The following is a 23,591-nucleotide window of genomic DNA, read 5'->3' as shown; positions in this document are numbered from 1 at the left end:
TGGGCCCGAACACGCATTCTCCTGGTTACCAGTCGAACGCTCTGCCGATCAAGCTATTCAGCTCTGTCGGTAATAGTGCAGGTTAAAGTTATAAGTTTAACCGAAAACCTCATTCTGGTTCTTTAAAACAGGTTTTTTTGCCCGAAAAAACAATTTTTAGACCGTGGGTCTATTTTTCGTCAGTAGCCTGCACGATAAGCTTTAAAATAAGGTGTAAATCAAAGAAATTGATCAAGAATTGAGGAAAATCTCGCGTAGAAACCAAAAACAGGCTACAGAAATAATATATAAGGATAAAATATCAACACACACACAGAGTTTTTTTTTTTTTTTTTGACGAAAGCGACGTAAAAAATTGAAAAACTGCATTAGAACTTTGCAAAAAAAAAAAAATGCATAAGAACTACAGGCTGCATCAAGGTTTTCAAACAGCAAGGGGAGTTTTCGAAAACTTGATTTTTCGACCGTAAGTCTATTTTTCATCATTAGCCAGCCTGATAAGTTTTAAAATGAGAAGGGAACAATATATAAGATAAGATATTGAAGAGAAATGTTTTTATTTTTTAAAATTTTTACAATTCGTTACCGCAGGCTGCTTGAACCGTTATGACTTAGATGGCAGCACATGTTCATCATTTAACAGCACGGTTCTATTCTATTCTATTCTATTCAAGAGTCACAACTGACTACAACTGTATTATGTCGAGGGATCTGCATACTATGTGCCTTGCCTCCATTATTTTTATATACCGATAGATGGCAGCACCATCACCGGATCGGACAGTTAATGAGAATTTAGAACTAGTCCAAGAGCTAATAGCTACCTGGTACTAGCACCCCAAGAGGTATCGTTTCACTTGGAGGACATTGAGACCACGAGCATATTTAACGTCGCCCAGTCCCCTTTAATGACGACGGTGGGTCTTCGACCAGCGGGGATCGAACCCGAGCCCCTCCGGCCCCGAGTCCAATGCCCTACCGATCAGGCTACCACGGCCCTTAACAGCACGGTTAAAATACAAAATAAATTGAACTATGCTATATTTTAAGCGTAGCTTTTCGAATGTAGTAAAAATGTGATAAGCCATTTTTTTTTTTTTTTTTTGCAAAAAGTAGAAAAAATATATATTTTACCCTTCAAATTGAGGTAGTATTTTTTTTATTTGTACAAAGAGTCAAAAACTCATTAGAAGAATATATATTTCAATATACGATTTATTATTTTTTTCTGAACAAAAAACAATTCTATTATAGTCTGAAATCTTAAACCTGTTACTTATATTTTCGCTTACATTATGCTTTAATTTTCTTACCAGAGCCAAAGCTTTAAAAAAAAAAAATACGTACAATTCAGAAGCAATTTAGCACAAAGTCGCATCAAGTTTTCATAACAGCAAGTAGCATTTCCTTCGCATTTATTCTATTCCCTCATATTTGTTATTCACTTCATTAAGTGTTCATGCAATGCGCGATATTTCTCTAAGTTTTTGATGCAGATTGTCCGGACGTGGGCCCGAACGCTCATTCTCCTGGTTACGAGGAGAACGCTCCGCCAATCAAGCTATTCAGCTCTGTCGGTCATAGTGCAAGTTAAAGTTATAAGTTTAACCGAAAACCTCATTCTGGTTCTTTAAAACTGGTTTTTCGGCTGAAAAAAACAATTTTTAGACCGTGGGTCTATTTTTCGTCAGTAGCCAGCACCATAAGCTTTAAAATAAAGTGTAAATCAAAGAAATCGATCAAGAATTGAGGAAAATCTGGCGTAGAAACCAAAAACAGGCTGCAGAAATAATATATAAGGATTAATCGGACGGCTTATCTGCCGCCTTTCACCCTTTTAATTTTCTTTAAAACCAATTTACAACCTTTTTTTCTCTCTCTCTCTTTTTTTACTTCCCTTTACAAAAAAGGAAATATTGTAATCGCAAAATAATTTTCTCTCAAAAATCGGCCTTAATTTCCATTTTGCTCACCCTCGAATGAATGTTGACTTTTTTTTCGAACCGACCACACGTGAATAAGCCTAAGAACGTACAGACACCCGAAATATCTATTTTGACCATCCCCGAGTTAATTACAGCGAGTTTTCTAGTGACGTTCGTTTGTACGTATGTATGTGTGTATGTACGTATGTATCTCGTATAACTCAAAAACGGTATGTCTTAGAAAGTTGAAATTTCGTACGTAGACTCCTAGTGGGGTCTAGTTGTGCACCTTCCCTTTTGGTTGCATTCGGATGTTCCTAAAGGGGTCTTTTACACCTTTGGGGGGGGGGGTGGGATCGTTGTTAATTTCAATGCTAACACAAGTGGTGTTATAATTTGTCAAACACTTGGCGTTATATCGCCAAGTTTTTGTCCGCCAAGTTTTGTCACCAACTTAGCGAAAAACTTGGCGATTTTTTAAAAAATTTTTTAAATCTGATTTAATTCCGCTAATGTAGGTGATATTTAAAGAGTTAACCACTGAATGACATTAAAATTGCCAATAATGGGGAAATTACGTAAAACGCTTTTTTTGCTTAGGTTCGCAAGGAACTAGGGGGGGGGGGGGATATTTAGTGTTTCCTTGCTTACTCCAAGGTGCTATTATTATTAAATTGGCGTAAAAGGAAGTCATGTGATGCACATATCAGCTCGTTTTTTTACCAATTACCATTTTGTTACGTGAGGGGTGACTAGGAACGCCCAATGTGTAATTTTAGAAAAAAAAATTTACACATTAGGTACGATTCCGACTACATACGCTCGATACTCTTAATTCAGTTTTCTTATTTACTTTATTATTATTATTTTTTTTTACTTTGAAGATATTTTCAGATCTCCCTTAAATTTGAAAGAAACTTAGCTTTTAGTGTCTTTAAGTGGTCGCAGATATTAAATTCTACTACAAAAAATATATATATATTTCATATTAAATGCGTCAGCGACTCGTTAAAAACAAAATGACGAAGCGGGATAAGCTTCGTTTAGAGAACAGAACAGCAGAGATTACAGACTTGATTTTGAAACTCTCGACCTAATTTCTAATTTGTCCATGGACAACTAAAAACCAGAAAGCATTCAGTGACCTCTACCTTTCTCTTGAATCAAGTCAGTGCTTTTTCTGGGCGAAGCAGTCAACCGAATGCCCTGCCTTGTCTGTGTCGGTGATGTTTGAAAATACGTGATAAAATAAGAAGAAAAAGTTTACATCTGTGCCGATATCTACTAATAATAAAGTCTCTCTGTGTGGATCTCTGTACGAATCTCTCTCTGTCTGGATCTCTGATGCGCATAGCGCCTAGACCGTTAGGCCAATTTTCATGAAATTTGGCACTAAATTAGTTTGTAGCACGGGGTGTGCACCTCGAAGCAATTTTTCGAAAATTCGGTTTTGTCCTCTTTCTATTTCAGTTTTAAGGACATTTCACCGAGCAAATTATCATAACGTGGACGAACAAATTACCATAACGTGGACGAGCGAACTACCATATGCGACCTTGAGCAAGCAAATGAACAAAGCAAGTTGGCAAGAAATTCATTATCCATTATTTGTAAATATACAGGCGAACCAAATGACCTCTTAATTTTCTACTACGGCAAAGCCGTGCGGGTACCACTAGTACTAAATATAAAACCATCGTTAAACGCAAAAATAACAATAAAGATTGTATACACTTGGCTACAAGAAACCTTTTTTCGTTTTTTTTTTTCTCAAAGCATAAAGATGAAAGCTAATGGAAGTAATCCTGGTCATCACAGGCGGCTGATGCACCAAAGAAGGGGGGGGGATCCAAAAAAGGTGATGGGGAGGGGGACAGCACACTTGAAGCTTAACTACTAATTAATTACAAGGAATAGTCCTCTAAAAATAAGGAACATGGCCTGAAAAATGAGAAGGAATGGCCACCGTAAACTCCTCCTTAACAATTCTAAGTTCCATTCTTATGAAATAACGTGAGAGAAGTCCATTTGTTTGTAATTTTTTGCTTTTATTTTCATGAAATAAATCAATCCACCGTATAAAAATCCCTTTTCACACAATCGGTTATTAATTTTAACTCCAAAAAGTGAGAAGGCAGTTGCCCTCGAGTTTATGCGTAATATTTTTACATTTACCTGCCAATCTTACAATTAAACATTATTATGAGTAAATCATTTTTAAAGTGTTACAATTAACTTATGCAACAGTTTTTCAATACTTAGCATTTGTTGAAAAATAGAATCAAAAGAAAAATTGACCTGTCCGCGAAATTATTTTAAATTTCTACCTGTCTGCGGATTAAAAAAAATGCTGTATTACCTTTTTTTTTTTTTTTTTTTTTTTGCATTCCTATTTTGACGAAGGATGCTTTTTTTTTCTGATATAACGAAAACAATATTTGCTTTGTTTTTGCTTCTAAGATGATTTTTTAATGATATCTGCTCACGAGCAGTTAGGTTACCACTGTTCCTCATGTAAAAAAATGTATCAGTACTCTGCTGTCATTAATGCAGCATATCACTTTAAACTATTTTAAACTAAAGTAGCATATCAGAAGCTTGAAGAAAAACCTTCTTTGGGACCTATTTTAGCACTAAACTTTCTACGCAACTCGTTTTAAAATCGTTCCTATTACTCCTGGATGTTACGCTGGATCAAAATAATCAATTCATAAAAAGTTACTTACATTTAATTAACTATTTTATTAATATTATGCATGATTCATCGACAAACTTTTTAAAGAAAAATATGGACGAAACCGATTATAAAATCTCGTCGTTAGGGAAAAGATCGTATGCTATCTAAACTTGCCCCTAGTTCCAATGCTTGATCTCAAGCAGTCCAGAAAATTAGAGAACTAGAAAACACTAACGAAGTGACGGCATGAATTTGTTTTTCCAAGGAAAAAAAATCAAAACCTCGTTCTTATATACGAGGGTTATTTAATACAATTAAAAAGACAAACTGACCTATATATTTAAAAAAAAAAACGTTTTTTTTTCTTTTTTTTTTACAAAGTAAGAGTTTCAACTTGTCAGCATAATCTTCATCTACGAGTTAGTAGCTTTTTTATACCGACTGCAAATAAATTTTTTGTAGTGTCGGAGCCAATTTCCCACAGAATTTCTTGTCATCCTCGTTATCCTGGAACTTCTTCCCACGTAATGCCGCCTTCAGTGGATTAAACAAACAGAAATCAGAGGATGCTAAATCTGGGATTAAGGGGCATGAGGTTATACTTCCTAGCCCATTTTATGAATGGTTTCAGGGGTTAATTGAACAACTTGAGAACGTGCGTTGTCTTGTTGGAGAATCACACTTCTCCTCTGAGTATGAACAGTGCCAAAACTAATTTGAACTTTTCCTTTTTTTGAAATAATTTCCAATGTGATACGGTGGTCTGTACGATTTTGAGTTCGAAGTAAGGAAGTTAAAACTTCAATAGGCCGGCCGGTACGGTATTCATCAGACACTCATTATCGACCACTTTCGAACTGTTCTACCGATTTGTGAAAATCTCACGTTTCATACAACTTTCACCGCACACTTTAGTCATTCTTAAGTGCACATTAACAGGTGTTTCACTTCAACAATTAAAAAACGAATCACAGTATGTTGCTCAACCAATGTAGAATTTTCAAGAAGATCTGACATCGTTTAACTTAATTTTGAGGTTATAAACAGAGCAATGTTGATCAATAAGTTGATTAAAACTCATCTCAGAAAGTCTAACTTGTCTACCGACAGTATTTTCTCTGCACCAATCTGTCTCTTTAATTGAATGATCCTCGTATAACGAGAGCGCTGAATCTGATGGTGAGAATCTTTCGTAATTTTCATTTTCTGGAGATATAAGCGACTGAAATATAGCATACAATGGTATATTTCACAAGCGTAAGTGTCGACGGTAAGCTATACAACGCTTATGAAGTTTTCCGATACTCATTAGTCATTCTTATAAATACCGTGTTAGCTTTCAATTCCTATATTAAGTTTAGTGTCCAAGTATGAAGCAGTCCCAATTTAGTTCGATTATTTAAAAAATGCATGAAAATTTTGCAGAAACAGAGACTGATGCCATTACAATATACTATTTCTTATTTCAATCGTGTATATCTCAAAAGCGGGAAAATTGCTAAAAACTAGAATTTCACCATCAAATTCAGTGCCTTAGAGGGGAACTATGTTAAAATTTTATTTTCGGAAAAAACAAGTTCATATCGTCCCTTCGTAAGTATATTGGGTCAGGTAGGTTCTAGAGACTTATATCATTTTATAGGGACATAAAGTTTCTCTTTGCCAAAATAACTTCCCTGAATATAAAAGTTATATATATATATATATATATATATATATATATATATATATATATATATATATATATATATATATATATATATATATATATATATATATATATATATATATATATATATATATATATATATATATATATATATATATATATATATATATATATATATATATATATATATATGTATGTATATATATATATATATATATATATATATATATATATATATATATATATATATATATATATATATATATATATATATATATATATATATATATATATATAAAAGAAACAAATGCTGTAAAAGTGTTTTCCTTACAAGCGCAGCGTCAATGCAGAAAAAACAGCCTGTCTTTTACTGTCATTTTCGACCCATACAAACAGATGCAAACATGTGTTCTGAAGTTTCAAATAACCCCTTTTTAAATGCAGAAAGATGAACTTTCGGATATAGTCACTAGATAGAAGTTATCTTTTGTGCTTTTGTCTTTGCATAACAAGCTTACTTTGTAGCACAAAGGTTTTTTTGATTTTTTTCTCCCTCAGTTTTACTTAGCTAAATCTGGGTTGGTTCTATTGGTTTTTATGGCGCAGAAGCTCTCATAAAAACCTCTAATGCTAGCTTGCATTAATTCAGCCATGAAATTCATGAGTCACATCTATTGACAATCAACTTCATAATTTTTAATTTTTGTTTTTGAAAACGATTTGAAAAGCTTGTTCCACCGGCTCCCTTCTCCAAGAACAGATCAAGTAAAAAAAAAAAAAAACTAAAGCCAAAAGTAAAACTTAAAAAAAAAATGGTAAAATAAATATTTAATAATAAAAAATCTAGAAAAAACAAGTGCAGTCGAACCTCCATATATCGAACCTCCACATATCAAAATTTTCTATATATCGAAATCCCAGCAAATTTCTATGTTCATTTTATAAAAAAATTGTTTTTATATTTTGAAAAAATCTCTATACATCGAAATTTTTTTCGAGACATTCGTAGATTTTTTTTCTATTTTAGATTGCTTGTCTCATGAAAAATAAAGGTTAGAGGAGAAAATTACGCTTACTAAAGGTTGCTACGGAACTCATAAGAAATCTAAGGTTGAAGGGTGTGTAGTTAAGTCGTTGTTCCGTTCTAAAGTTCTTAAATTCCCTCAAGTTTATTTCAAATCTTTGCTGTAACCAGTAAACCTGTAAAACAAGTTTCAAATTATCCCTTTTGTTTGTTGATTATCATTTCTAGTCTTCTTAGTTTCAGTAAAAATCGTTCAAGTTAAGTAGATTGATTTTTTACTTTTCTCTCGATCACATTGTTAAAACGAAAATCTCCTAATATTACGATCAAGTTGAATTGCCGAAGAATATGAAGATGTACGGTTGGCGTAAAAATGTAATTTCTGTTAATTTTTTAATCATCAACTTTCATTTAATCCGATACTCGTATAAATTATAAATTGGGTTTCATTCACGAAAATCAGCTTTTATTTTACTGTTTTAGGATACTTTTATAATAAAATTAAATCGTTTCCATGTATCGAAATTTCTATATATCGAATTTTTTTCCGGCAGTTTGCTACTTCGATATATGGAGGCCCGACTGTACTTGGGGAAATGTATCAGTCAGTCTTTCAGGGAGGTTTTGTAGACAAGTATAAAATGAAAAAAAAAAAAAACGTTTGGCATTTAATTTATAAAATAAATACTGTGTGAATATTAATTTTGGAAAATGACGTACATTTTTACTTGAAATTTCGAAATTATTTCGAGTTCAGCAGCTTCTCTGATATGCTAATAATGCGTTTTGGAAAAGAAAAAATATTTTCAGTATCACAGTTAACGCAACTTTGAATATCTATCGAATCTCTAAGTGATGCATAATTAATAAAACTTTTATGCCTTTGCCTGTAAAAACATGACAACAGGAGCAGTGGCGCAACTAGAAAATAGTTTTAGGAAGAACATTGAAAAAACATTCTCTTTTAAAAAGAGGGGTCCAGGCGATATTTAGTAACGTTAGAACAAGGGATGGAACTATGGGATTCCACCTGACGTTTTTTTTTTTTTTTTTTTGAAAAATAGATAGAAATCAAGTCCTTTCTTCTCCCCTCCAATTTTTCGAAATTGAACTTCCAAAAACGCATTTGTAGGCAACTTGAAAATTTTTACAGTAAAGTTATTCTGGGGCTTCTTTTAGAATGTTTTTCAAAATTCAACTCTTAAAAACTTCAGCAATATTCTGTGATGTTAGGGGAAGTGGTTCAGAAGCAATTCCACTTAAATTTTTCGTAAGTCATGTTTAGAAAACCTATTTTTTGATGATATGCACGAATATTTTCTGAAATTGAAATCTTAGAAACGCGATTGTAAGACCATATTTGGTAACATTAGGGCCGCAATCTTTCGAAATTAAAGCTCTCAAAAACGCAATTTTAGCTGATTTTCGAACGCAGTTCAGTGTTGTTTGGTATTCGGGGGCATTCCCTGAAAATTTTGCGATATTGAAGATCTGGAAACGAAATTTGAGATGCTCCATAATGATTTGGGAGGGGGGGGAGGGGAAGATTCGGAGGAGGTAGCATTTAGAACTACTGGAGTAGAGCATTTTAAGACTTTCTTATATTTAGAAGAACTAGAAAAAAGAAAAATAATAAAGAAAAAAGGAAAGAAATAGACGGAGGGGGACGAGTAGCAGATCAACAGCTGTAACTATTAAAAACTTTTAATTCAAAGATTCCTTTTCAAAAAATAATAATAATAATAATAATATATAATAATAATAATAATAATAATATATAAAAATAATAATAATAATAAAGTTTTACCCCAACAATTATTATGTTTTTCTTATTAAAATCACTTTGTCCTACAAAGAGGCGTTTTTTTTTTCTCTTCAATAAAAAAGAAATTTTTGAAAAACATTCAACTCTGCATTCTGGAGGTGAGGGGGCACAGGGTGGGGCAACCAGAAAGGTGTCCTGTAACCCCCCCCCCACCCTCTGGTTGCGCCACGGAGCAGGAGGGTACTGATTATATTTCTAAATTAAAGAATAATATTGTAGAGAATATTCCACCTTAAAATCGGAAACTGAAACTTGCTGGTAAAACGAAAAATTCTAAATTACAGAATCATTAAAAAGGCATTGAATATAAAATCTGAAACATACACATTTTCCAAAGCTCTTTCTTTAACTTCATGCACAAATAGTTGAAGAAAAAGGGGGTGGAGGAATCGAGTAATTATGGTTAAGTCGGTACTTTCGGAACTAAAAAATTAACCTAAATTATTGTCTACAATATATGTGTATTATGCACAATTAAATTATAAGCAAATGGGCGATTCTCGAAAAAAAGTTTTTTATTTTATTGAACAATTAATTAAATATGGGATTAACTGTTATACTTTGATAGTATATTAAAGCATGTATTATTCCCCCACAGCATTATTTTTTGAAGGCTTTGGTTAGCTGGAAAAAATAAAAAACTTACCGTCACGCACGGGACATTTTTTCGAGAATCGCCCAAATGTGCTTACCGTATTTTTTTATGTATGATAACATAAAAAAAAATACGGTAGTGGATTTACCAAGAACAATAGTTAAAAATCACAAACAGACATATTGCACAGATTATAATACAACATATTCACCATAAGAAGCAAAATGGGGAATAGCAATTTTCCTGCGCTTCGTATGCTCAAACTTGTGAAATTATAGACATAACGAAATAGCATTTACGGCTCCAAATATGAAGAAAAATACAAAAGTACGCATTAATTAGCATCATGTGCTTTCACTGTAAACGAAAGCGCTTTTGAATAACATGTTTAGCCACAACATGTGTGCAGTATAATTTCACCGCCACTATTAGATAAAATGAAAAGTTCAATTTTATTTTTTTATTGGAGATCCCCCCCCCCTATTTGGAGCATTTTTGATTGGTAGAGCTCGGCGCCTTTTTGACTCTGGCGCCATCGTGTGATGCACGACCTTGCACATAGGGACGGCGCGGCCCTGCAAGGCAGTATACTACTTTTACGAACAAAAGTACAGCTGATGTGTCCAACTAATTTTTAAAATAGCAGGTTGATTTCGGGCATAGACCCCGCACGTTGCAGGAAGATGAGATAGTTGACCTCGCAAAAATTTCATAAATATGTCTCGCCACGCAGAAATACTATGGAAAAGAATGATAAAATTTGCTTCGGAAACTGTTAGTTTTATTGTTACGAGAATTTCTTATTTTATAAGGGGGGGGGGGGTCTCTTACTATAATTCATTTTAATTAATTTCTTTGTTGTTGTTGTTTTTTTCTTTTCTTTTTTTTTCAAGGATGGGTGAGGGAAGCGGGATTTTCGTTTTGTTCTATTTACAATGAGCAATATTTTTTCTTTTAGGAGGGTTCGGTGTTTTTATTTTATTCTAATTGTAATGTGTACATCTCCCCTCCCTTTTTTTTTCAACCAAGTGTGAGGGACTTTTCGTTTCCTTCCACTTGTAATGCGTCTTTTTCTCATGGGCGGATGTGGGAGCTTCACTTTGTTCAAACTGTAGACCGTTTTGCCTATTTTAATTAAATACTTTCTACCGAGGGGAGAAACTATCACTTCGCTCTAATTGTAAAGCGCATTTTAATCAAATTATTTTTCATCGAGGGCGGGAAGATTTTTAGTTTGTTCTAATTATGACGAGTATTTTAATTATATTCTTTTTTCTACACGGGTGGGGGAGAGCGGTATCTTCGTTTCATTCCAGTTGTAATGCGCATTATAATCAAATATCCCTTTTTTTAGCGCGCGGGGGGGGGGATTTCGTGGAGTGTCATTTTGTGATTTGTTTTAAATGATTTTTTTTTCTTCGAGAGAGGGTGCTTTGAGGGACAACTGCCGTTAATGCCGTTCTAATGGGGGTTTTATTACAACACGGAATGTGCTTTGAACTTACGTTGAAGACTAAACGCATTTTAGTTAAGGAAAATATTTCCCCCTTACTTTGCGGGGGGGGGGGAGGGAACTTATAAAAGAAGAGACTTTCTTTAAATTTCTATTTTGAACATCGTCGTGCTGGTACAGCTAGTTATATGTGAAAACAAATATGATCATATCGACCATGGCAAAATTGAGCAACGTAACCAGAAACGCATGATGATTGAGGGATAAGTTTTTTATTATTCTGTAACAATAAATGATAACAAGCACAAGAATAAATAAATCAACGAATAAGTAGAATAGAGAAAAAAATCTTTCAATCATATTTTCTCTCTCAACTTTCCTTATTTACAGATTCATTCATCGTTACCAAACTTGCATACGTTTGTATTGACACCTGCGCAAAACAGCTGAAAATGTTCCTCCAAGTGTCACATTCGAAACTGTGTTGAATAGAGGCAAAGCTTGAGACAGATTCTAAAAAGTTCCAATGTTGTTTGTAGCTATGGACTTTAAAACGTGTTATTCTGCTTTTCAATTGATAGGGGCAGCTGTTTGCTGCTTTAAGTTAATGAAACTGTCATGTTTTGTTTTCGAAAATATCAGCGTTAAAATAAAAAAGAAATGCGGATGGAGTTTTCGATGGTTGAATTTAGGGGAATGGGCTGGTAAGCAGATTTTTATCGTCATTATTTAAAAACTACCCTTGTCTTACTGATTGTGATCTTAAAATTTTGTATTTCCTTGTAGTAGTTACAGGAGGTACTGATGGAATTGGAAAAGCATATGCTCAGGAGGTAATTGCTAAAGTTTAATAAGCTACTCGTTTTTTTTTTTTTTTACCCAGAAAAGTAATGATTGACAAATTTATTTTTAGTTGGCTGCTAAAGGCTTCAATATATGTTTGATTAGTCGAAACATCGAGAAGCTTATTAGTGTAGCTGAAGAATTAGGTATGTACGAATATCATTAACGTAAATGTTGCATTTGTGATTTTTTTTTCTTTTCAAAAATAAAACTTAGTGAAAGCTGATTGTAAATAATCGTCAGTTGTGAAGGTGGGGGAGTTACCTCCAAGCTTTGAGATACATAGATGATTGTATGTGTCGTATATATCTCTAGAAAAAGTTAAATAACAATCTTGGACGAATAACACGATTGCTGATACATAACATGTTTAATGTTTTGAATTATATATACATATATAATGCTGCAAATTAAATTTAAAATTTTCTCAAACAGTATGATGTATTATTATAAATGTATACCCTTAAAGAAATGTTGAAAATATAACTTAGAATCTATAGTAGATGGTTTTGGAGAGATTTGCAGTTGGGATTTAAATGTTAACATCTAAATATTTTTTATTGAATGTAAAATTAATTCATGTTGTTAATTAAATTTCGGTTTTCAAATGTCAAATGGAGTACTTGGTTAACAGGGTCTGATTTAAGTTTGAGCAAACATATAGCAGAGGATGAGGGACTTTTTTTATTTTAACCAAGTATTCCACACTTTTTGATTTCATTAACTCATACTTTTATCTAGAAGCATCCTCCCACCTTTTTTCTCCCAGAAATACACTTTTGAGTCAAGGCCTTCAGTCTGCTATGTTTGGTAGGCAAGCTCATCAGTTAGAACTCCAGATAGCGATTGAATCCCCCCCCCAAGCTTTAATATATATATATATATATATATATATATATTTACACAGTCATTTAGGAGGGTTAGGAAACAATTGGAACCCTCCCCTCTCCGACTTTGAAAAATCAATGCACAGTGAATCACCGTTTATACGTTTTTGAAGGGACTGTATGGAAAAAGCGTATAAATGAAAAACGTATAATAGGTATAGGTTAACGTGTACTAGACTCTGCAGGGATTGATTTTAAAAAACGCATAATTGATAACGTATAAAAGATAAACATATAAACGGTGCTGCACAGTATTTCCTTATGTGGGCTGGCTTAGTTTTTGTCATTTTTCGATGTAATCTAGATTCAGTTTATTCTCTGAACTTATAGGCCTGTATTTACATACATGTGAGCATGGTGTTTGACCTAATATGCTTCTAATTGCTTTTTGCAATCCCCCGACCCTCCCCATATTTTTTAAAAAATAGTAAGCCTGTTAGCAGGAGCTCCAAAATTTACCACTAATATTCAATAAAATGTTTTGTTTAAAAATCAGTTAATCAGATTCGGTCTAAACTTACTAAAGTTTGCCTTGGATGTCCATGAAACTGGTCAACTAAGAGTTTTAAAAATATAGGCTACAAAATTTCTAGAAAAGAAGCACATGTAACAAGAGTGCATTGTTCGCAAAGTCATAAGTCTCCTTAGTAGTGAAAGTTTTATGTTTTACTTTTTCCTTTCTTCAATTACATTCAAATAAGTTGTTTGCTTAAAATTTTTACATCTATTCATAGACATTTTTATTTGTGATAAATACTTGAATTTTTTTCAGAACAAAAATATAACATAATGACGAAAATTATCAATTGTGATTTTACACGAAGAGAAATATACACAGCGATTCAAGAAGAGCTCGATGAATTGGAAGGAGGAATTGGTGTATTAGGTGAAGTTTTAATATATCTGATTTTACAGCAAATATATATGATTATTTTTTAAAATATGTTTTTTATATTTTAGTTAACAACGTTGGAATGAGTTATAAATATGCAGAATATTTCCATGAACTTCCAAATGGCTTAAAGGTATAATTGTTTTTCATTAGAAACTTATCCAAAAGTGTATAAAAATATCAAATTAATTATATTTTGATTTTTAGGCCATACAAGATTTAATAAATTCCAATGTCACATCCTGTACAATGGTAAGTGTTTCAACCTATAAATCACATGTTAAGAAAATCAACAGTACTAAACATATGAATGAGTTTAGAAAATATAAATAAATACCATGCAACAATTTGTCTAACATTACAACTATTTTTTTAACCCTTAGCGGGTGAGATATCTTCTGGGATGTTCTGTAACTTTTTAACCTTTTTCTATATGGATAGTTAATTTTCAATTTTGTTTCTAAATAATTTTATGAAGGAAATTTCAAGATCTCTACATTTGCATAAAAACATTTTGTAAAATTTATATATATATGGCTTTATATATATCATATGTTTTACACTTACTGTTTCAGTAGTAATAAGTACAAAACATAAAAATCACTGGAAATTTTCCAACTTTTAATTTGCCAAAATTTGCGGGGCACAAGAAATATTAATTTGAGACAAAAGATCTCGGTGGATTTTTTTTTTTTTGGCATATTTATGTAACAAAAAATCACTGTACCTGGTAAAGAGATTGATGAGGAATTTTAAAATGATATTTTTAGCAGTGAAATTTTGTGCTCAATGTGAGACATTTTTAAGTCTAAATGGGACAATTTCTCTACACCAAGAACCAAATATAAAAATTGATACACACTTAAAAATTTTAAGTGACAAGTGAATTTTATTTTAGTCCTTAACTGAGAGTAGGCTTCAATGTTTTAAAGCAGCAGTGCCCAACCTACAACCTGTGGGATACATATCAAACTTAATGCCAAATATTCAGAAGTTGGTTTTTGGGAAACAGATGCAAACTTCAATTTAATAAAATATGTATAAAGTAATAACAATCCTTGGTTTGAAATTTTCTTCCTTTTCCTATGTTATTGAGAACATTTCTAAATACAGTAAAGCCTGCTTATTAGAATATCAGTTTAAAAATATCCCACTTAAAGTAATACATTTTTAATGTACCAAACCATTGATGTCTATTATTTTAATCCCATTCAATGTATTATCCCACCCATGGGCATAATTTTTCGTTGGAAATTGGCTATTCCATTAAGCGGTGTCAAATGCATATTGAAATTTTATAATTGTTCTGGCCCACAAGAATAATTTTAATAGGAAGTAAGGCACTCAGGAAAAATAATGGTTGGGCACTGGGCCTGATTACTGAATAGGCCAACTATGCCCTGGCCTAGGACCTTCAAATGGCAGAAATTACTTTAATCTATGACTAAAATTGTTTCTGCCAACGGCTAAAGTAATAAAGTTTGGACACAGAGGGCCCCCCCAAAAGTATTTAGCCTAGGACCCCTCAATATCTTAATCAGGCCCTGGTTGGACATCACTGTTTAAAGTAAATAAAAACCAGGAAACTTCATATTTTGAACATCCTTAAAAAAACTGTATGAAACTTGTGGCTGACAACAGTAAGAGTAGAAATTGTTTCTGTATTACACTATTTTTTCTTTATTACAAAAATAATTAACATGAACATTTTCTAATGGACACATACTTTCAAGATTTCTATTGAGGATTCACGTCCTTCCATAAAACTTATACTACTGTTAAGGTAGGTTTGCCCCAACTTAGTTTCTGACTAGGCTGACATGACTTCTTGTTGAACCCAGGGGTGGATGCAGGGCGAGGGTCATAGGGATCATGCCTCCCCCTCCCCCCCAAATCATCAACACTATTATAAATCACATTGTGTTCAAACAATTTATGAATAAAATGTAAACGATTGCAGTAATGTTTTTAATACATTTTAGAAGTAAACATTTCAAATACCACTTCTTTTCACTGCTTATGAAAATTAATCAGTTAATTTTTTTGCCTTATTAGGTGCATTATTCCTGAGCCATTTGGTGCTTTTATTGACACCCAAGCAGTTTCAGAATTTTTTTGCACCAAACATCGTAGGTTCGTTTTTAAGAGAAGAAAGAGGGGGGAGGGATCATTACTTATAATGACTAGCCCCACCTAAATGGTAGTCTGTACCCACTCCTGGTTGGACATGCACACAATCCTAATGGTATTCAAAATAGACAACATAAATAAATGCAACAGAAGAATTTTGCATTCTTTCTCTTTGCACACGTTGAAATTTTAAATCTTTTACATTGGTGAGAAAAATTGCAACTAATGTTCTTGCCAGATAAGTTTCTGAACTATCCTTCATACAGGGGTGACAATCTCTTCCAAGGGCAACCCCCTCCCCCCATACAAAAACAAGAAATACCTTTAAAAATCCCTCTTTCCGTGAAAATTTCAAGTCTACTCCATGATTTTATTATTCTATGAGGGTACCCCAGCTTTTAATTCTTTGAAACTGATTAAACTTAATCATGGTAATTTTACCAAACAGTGTAATGCCATAAGATGTCAACCTATTGACGCTTCACAATGTATTCCTATACAAGCAGTTTTGTTCATTACTCATGTTACTGTTCAATGCAAAATTGCAATCATGATACTGATTTTGAATTTAGCCATTTTTATAGTTTTTCATTTAATGTAGATGATGAGAATAGTGATGCCTCAAATGCTAAGCAGGAGAAGTGGTGTCATTATAAACATATCGTCTCTCATGGCCGTTTATCCAATGCCTCTTTTAAATGTTTATGCAGCTTGCAAGGTATGTATAAAAACACAATTTTATAAGCTTAACACTAGAACGACTGACATTTTCTGTATACCTAGAAAGACTGAAGGGGCCAGTGTGGCCCCTACCCATTTTTGGGGTGAATTATTTTAAAAAATCTTCCTGATAGTGTCCACATGCCCAATGCACCTTCTTTCATGACTAAATAAAAGCTTAGTATGCAATTATTTGTAGTGTTTCTCTCTATACTGGCCAAAAGCTTGGATCAGTTTTTCTTGTCGAGCAATGGCTACCATTAGGCTGGTAAGCAGTCAGTACTGTTTATAGCATTTAGATATCCAACTGGCTGTATAAAGCCAAAGTTACAGGTTAAACTAGAGAGAATTGCCTTTTTTTATGCTAGAACAATTAGGAGAAAGGAAAAAAAAAATTTTTTTAATTGTAAAAAAGCTTAGGGGCCACTGTGGCCCCTCCCGTCTTTCTAGGTATAAGGATCAATATTTACAGTACTATGAGGCGTATGATAAAATGATTAAACAAGCATTCAAATAGTGTCATATAATGAAAAGTCAGGAAGTTACATTACGTTCCGTTAGACATTATCCGAGTTATTAAACAACAAACTATGCGAGGGGCCACACAGGCCCCACCGTCTTTCTAGTGTTAAGATAATGTTCCTAGCATTAAATTACTGGATAAAAAAAAACATAAGCAAACAAATAGTAATAGTAGTTTAAGACAAATCTGTACGGTGTCATGTTTTACCTATTCTTTAGCACTGGAGCTAATTACAGTCATGACTTACTTTTAAATATTTTTGCTTTGAAATTAACCGATTGAGGTCCGTTCTTCAAAAAAAGTTTTTCTAATGATGAAAGCCAAATAGATTATAAAACTGAACAGTGTCCCAGGATCATGTTTAGAAACCCTATTTTAAGTCTGCGAAAATTATGAAGCAGTTTAAACAGGTGTCAGACATTGCCAGACATAGTTTTTAATATTGATCGAGTTCGATGTAGGACGGTAAATTTTTTTTTGTAAAATGTAAACTTTTGTAACAATTTAGGAAGAAATCTATTACTTTCTTTGTATTTCCTTTAATAATATGTAATGAAAGGAAGAAAATAAGAAAATATAGTTTGTGAATTAAAATAGAAATTAATCTAAAGATTTTGCATCCATACCCTAAAATATTTCTGTAGAAGTCTTTCAGCCCAGCACATTTGCTTGAACTTTCTCTACGGCCTTTTCTAGGAATGAGGCTCTAGAGTTTTAGATGAATGCACCTTGAGAATAGATGTAGTATTAAGAAGAATAAGTTGAAGTAATTCATGCAAATAATAATGTTGTCTTTTTTTTCTTCTTTTTTTTAAAAAAATTAGTGTTGGTGTATGAAACTTTTTTTCAAAATCAAATGAGAAAGCTTGAGCAAACTTGACATAAATTTTACTCTCTATTTTGCAGGTTTCTACTAATAATAAAAAAAATACATATCTTCTATATAAGGCTGTAGACCAGACTTTTTTACTATATGTGCTAATTTGCCTTTTGTTTGTAATACTTAGACATCTATTTAATGTTTATAAATTAAAGTTAGCTTAATATTTTGCCTTTTAATCAATATGCTTTTTGAATTCATCATCACACACAAAAGCTTAACACAGTTACAATTATCCAAAAGAAAAGTAAAATTATTTTTAATGAAGTACTCAAATATACTATTTTATTATATGAGCAAAAAAAAAAAAAAAAAAAAAACTTATGGTTTCATAACAAAAATATTTTGATTTGCAGGCGTATGTCGACTACTTATCTAGGGCAACACAATTTGAATACAAGAATAAAGGACTTATTATACAGGTAATCAAATTTTTAAAAAGCTTTAAAGAAAACCAACAAAAATTTTAAAAATCAGATTTTTAAAACTAGCTTTGAAATATTCTTAACAATAGCAAATTTTTCTTTTAAACTGTGAGTTCTATTTTTGTTAATAATTTGTTTTAAAACATCAAAAATTATTGTTCATTGCTTTTGTATTTTTAGTCACACATTAACTAAATCACTTACATAAAATATATAGAAAGTGAGCATAACTTAATTACTTCATTAAGAAATTAAATTTCCATACATATAAATAATTAATTTTCAAGTTATAACAAGTTTTTTTTTTTTTTTTTTTTTTTGTGAATGAAAGTAGTATGAGAACTTTTAATTATTCAGCTTGAATTTCAATTTAAAAAAATGACTCTACTTGTTTGAAATAGATAAGAATAATATAAGTAGCTTATGTGTCACTTCTCGAAACTCGGAAATTAGAAGGATTTTTTTTTTTTTTTTTGAAGTAATGATGTAATGTTCGAGAGAACTTCTTTATATTTTCATACCAATTCATACTTTCTAATTCTGAAAATTTCAACATTTCAAATAATTATTTAAAGTTTAGCTCATGCACAAATTATTTGTGAATATTATTTTGAAGCATGTAGGATTTTTTTTTTTTTTTTTTTTGCAAAACAAATCGTTGCCATTAATTGAATGTTGCAAATTATTCTAAATATGAATGTCATATCACTATATTTGGATGAAGGTATGAATGAATTTAATGAACAATTTTAGAGTGTTCTTCCGGGCTATGTTGCAACCAAAATGTCAAATAGAAGAATAAGTTTAGAAGTTCCTACAGCTGAAACTTTTGTGTCAAAAGCCATTGAAACTGTCGGAGAAGAAGATCATACATATGGATATTTTGCACATAGAATCAGGGTAATTTTTTAAATTTAATTAAAATATAAAATATTTAAAATGATGTAACTTTAAATATTATGGCCACAAGTTAATTTAATTATTTCTATTTTTTTTTACTCTTGTAATAATGTTCAACTTTTGATGCATATTACAAAGCACCATTTATCCTTTTAACAAGTAATAGTAAGTTTCCTAACTTGACTAATGTAAATTTTTCCAGGAATAATGCATGTGTGGCAATATCCTTAAATAATTGTATAAAATCATTTTGAAACATTAGACGTCTTTTCTCAGATTGCAGTGATGTAAGATAAAATATATACAGTATTTTTACAGAGCATCAATTTATTTCAATTGGTGGTGCTTTAATTTGATAAATTTAACTTGAATAATTCCTCATGCTATTATTTCGTTAGTATAAGTTTTTATTTAGGCTTAAAAAATGTGTTTTTTTTCTCACTCTTATTCATTACATTTTCAACTTTATTTTAGGGTTTTGTTCATGAATGGCTAAAAGCAAATATGCCAACTCGTGTAAATATGGCAATAGCTATGTATTACATGAGAAAAAATAGAGAAAGTTACTTCAAAAGATTACAGAAAAGACGAAATCAAGATAAGTGAAAAGTAGACTTTATTTTGTAAAAGTTCACTCTTTTGAGACAAATTGGAAAAAAGATTTGTGAACATATATCATTAATGAAAAATGGCAAATTGTTGAATTCATTAAATTAATGTTTTTTTATAAAAAGAAATAAAATAAAACAGATTTTAGATATCTTTTAAAAAGTTTCCAGTATACATGACTATACAAACAGAACAGGACTAGGTAAACACTCTTTCACATATTAGCTCATTCCAAGATGTTTTCAAAATAGAATACTGATAACTAAGCGCATATTTTTTCAGAAAGAAAAATAATACAGTCAGACCTGGATATAAGGTCACCCCTTGAGACTTCGAGAATGTGACTTTATAAGCGGAGTAATCTTATAACTGATTCATAAACTTATCAGAAAAATAAATTCTAAAATATGTTGCCAAAACTATATCACTTGATTAAGTAACGATGTTTTAATTAAGTTGAGTCAATTAAAGTTAGAAATTAGGAAATTATTTGTTAAAATTTTAATTCAGAAAAAAATTCTGTACAAATTAAACGCATCCGTCGTAAATGTGCTTACGATGGACACGTAAACTATGGGGGACCTGCCTTCGAAATTTGTATACATTGCTAAAAGCCATCTCTATTGACCTTGACTCTTATCTAAAAACTGTCACCCCAAATCCGCAAAGCATGAATAGGGACTAACATTAAGCAGCCAGAGGAAACATAACTTTATTTTTACCTGCATTAAGGGGGGGGGGGTGAAGGATCCCTCCTACTCACTCCAGTCGTCTTCTCTCTACAGCATTCCCGTGTCTCTACTCGCCTTTCTCCTAGAATTTGGGGGGATAAAGAGTTTCGTGGAAAAGGTTTTCCTTTCATTCGTTGAGCAGATGGCATTTTGTCGATAAAAGTTCATGTACTAGGGAAAATTCGTGGACAGTGAGGCTCTGAAATCACTCAAAGAAAGTCAGACAAAAATGACCTTATAAGCGATGGCGATATTTGAGACCTGACCATATATCCAATAATCCATTAAACAGAATCCCTATTCAATGAGTCGGGACTTTAAAGGAAAGTGACCTTATAATGCGGGGTGACCTTATATCGAGGTCTGACTGTATACATTAAAACAGATCTTTAAAAAAGTTCAAGCAATAAAAACTACAATAAATAATAGAAAAGTTGAAACAGAACATTGTATTTAAAAATCTGAATCTTTCAGGACTTGTTGTATAAAAGATCCTGAGAAAATTCTCTGCCTTCCCACAAAAAAAAAATCTAAAATGACAAGCAATTGTACTAAGTTGACAAAAATATATAAATATTATTGCACAGTTTCTTTTTCAGTTAACACAATTTAAACTTTAACTGTACAACAGTATGTTAACAGAAAAATAAATACAGTACTGTCTGAAATAACACAAAAATTTTACAAAACAGGAGAAAGAGATAACAGTCACACAAGAATGAATCATTTTTTTCTCCCACAAAAAGGGAGCCTCAATAAGCATAAATTGCCACTCGTTTCACCGGCAAAAAAGAGCATTTTTTTTTAAACTTCATACATTTGACATACACACAACATAAGCTTAATGTTTTTATTCACATTAACAATACAACAAATTCATACTTTGAACTTATTAACAAGTCCACATAAAAGTCCATAATTTCATCACCAGGGGCTAAAATTTTGATTTTTAATTGGAGAGAGACTTCTTTCCACGTTTTATGGCTAAAGAGGATACAATTTTTTAGAAGGGAGAAAACATAGCCAGTATCTTTTGACTGTTTTGACATATTGTGTATTCAAACATTACAACAGTATGTGTTTCTTTTTTTCTTTCCTTCTCCACAATTTCATTCAAGCATTTATTATTTGCTAATTTTTATACCAGAAATCTTACACAAATATTCTAAAATTTGATAAATATTTTAAGTTCTACTGAAATATAAATTCAACTTTTGGTAGAGTAGTGTTAAACAGAAAATTAGCATTAGGGTTTGATTTGTTTCTGTAACTTAAAAAATATAGCTTAACTTAAAATATCAAATAATATAGACTCACATTGAAGTGATTAATGTTATAAAACTGCGAACGGAAAAAATAGGTTTTGTTTTAAAAAAGCTGCACTACATTAGAAAAATTCTTTACATGATGATTTTTTTTTTTTTTTTTCATTTTCACTTGATCATTCTTAGCAATATTTAAATATGTTTCATACTAAAAAAGTTTTTAAATTTTCAGTAACAATTATAAAAACAGTTTGGTGCACTATGAAGTAGGTCATACTTGGCAGCATAAGAGGAGTAGCATTAGCAATACTGCATAACAGATGTCAGCCACCTGCCTCTGTATACGTTTTGACAATTTTCTTTACAAGCGGCATTCTGCTCGCCTGGACTTTTTTCAAGGAACATAATTGAAAGATTTCAGTGGGAATCGTGCCATTTCACCCTAAGTCTTAGCCCCTGATTATAAGCTACACATCAAGTACATCTAACATGGAGTTTTGTGCATTAATTTAGTGAATTGTATGCTTAATTGATTCAGTGGTATGATATAGACATTTTGATCCTTGCAGTATTTCTGCTTACATGATTAATTGGACTTTTAATAGTTATTTTTGTTGCAAAAGTAACTAAAGCATTGTAGAAATGATACTAACCTTAGCAATACAGTACAGGCATAGATTATGCACCTGTTTCAAAGTTGCATGCAGGTTTATAATAAATACAAAATACTACGAGGCAAATGCATATTGCAAGAGGACTTTAAATTGCATCACAACAAACAATTCAAAAATTGCATTAATTCATACTCCTTTCTTTTTTTCCCTTATATTAACAGTTGGAAATATTTTAGTTTTAAACATTTTAACTATCCTATAAAAGGCCGTACTACTCATATCAAATATAATAAAAGTGTAATTGTTCAAAGAAGTTCTATAAGTGTTGTTCTTATGGATATGAGCAGGGATTGAGCACTGATTTTACAAATCATTACGAACATTTAAGACTAATATCAAAAATAAGATTTTTAGTTCTTAAAAGTGATACTAAATACGTATTTCACTTGTTTAAATACAATGGAATGTTACAAAAGCAAACATTTGTGCGATGAAAAAGTTGTATTTATAGTTTTTTTTAATTTCAATTTGTAAACTTGAACTTAGTCACTTTTTCTAAAACTTGAGCGGGATTCATTTTCAATAATTTTGAGAAAAACCAGAGATATTGTCGAGCATTTTCGTTTGCTACAAATGTTAATTAATGCAAAGTACTGCTTAAATGCTCTTGTAAAAATGTATAAATTGTAGACATAAGAAAAATTTACTGTTAATAGGTAGGAAGTACAAGAAATAATAAAGAATATACATGGGTATAATCAGTCTTTTAATTCTATAAGAAACAACATTTTGAAAAATAGTGTTGAATAGTATGTACATATAATACAGAATTTCAATAATTCAAACTCTAATCAACGAATACACAATTGTTTAAATCAATTCATTAGAAATGTGATTGGAAGATGTAGAAGGCGTGAGTTATGGGAAACAGTGAAATTTTTAATACTCTTCTATTCCTTAATTTAATTTCATAAACAACTAAGATAGTTTTTCTAACATATGTA

At 31.7% G+C, this 23,591-nt stretch overlaps 1 protein-coding gene across 1 annotated transcript; it reads left to right on the top strand.

The window, feature by feature from the left end:
• The first annotated feature begins 11,687 nt into the window (after positions 1-11,687).
• On the top strand, positions 11,688-22,929 carry LOC129225245 (very-long-chain 3-oxoacyl-CoA reductase-like). The gene is made up of 10 exons (XM_054859823.1): positions 11,688-11,872; positions 11,955-12,001; positions 12,082-12,157; positions 13,671-13,784; positions 13,859-13,923; positions 13,998-14,042; positions 16,522-16,638; positions 18,400-18,465; positions 19,222-19,368; positions 19,843-22,929. Exons 1-10 carry the CDS (start codon positions 11,695-11,697, stop codon positions 19,972-19,974), a joined length of 987 nt encoding a protein of 328 aa, XP_054715798.1. The 5' UTR covers positions 11,688-11,694; the 3' UTR covers positions 19,975-22,929.
• Positions 22,930-23,591: the final 662 nt, after the last annotated feature.

This window comes from Uloborus diversus, chromosome 1, assembly GCF_026930045.1.
Source record: "Uloborus diversus isolate 005 chromosome 1, Udiv.v.3.1, whole genome shotgun sequence".
In the NCBI taxonomy this organism is placed as follows: domain Eukaryota; kingdom Metazoa; phylum Arthropoda; class Arachnida; order Araneae; family Uloboridae; genus Uloborus; species Uloborus diversus.
The sequence above is the reverse complement of the archived record's forward strand: the minus strand, read 5'-3'. Positions and strand labels throughout refer to the sequence as shown.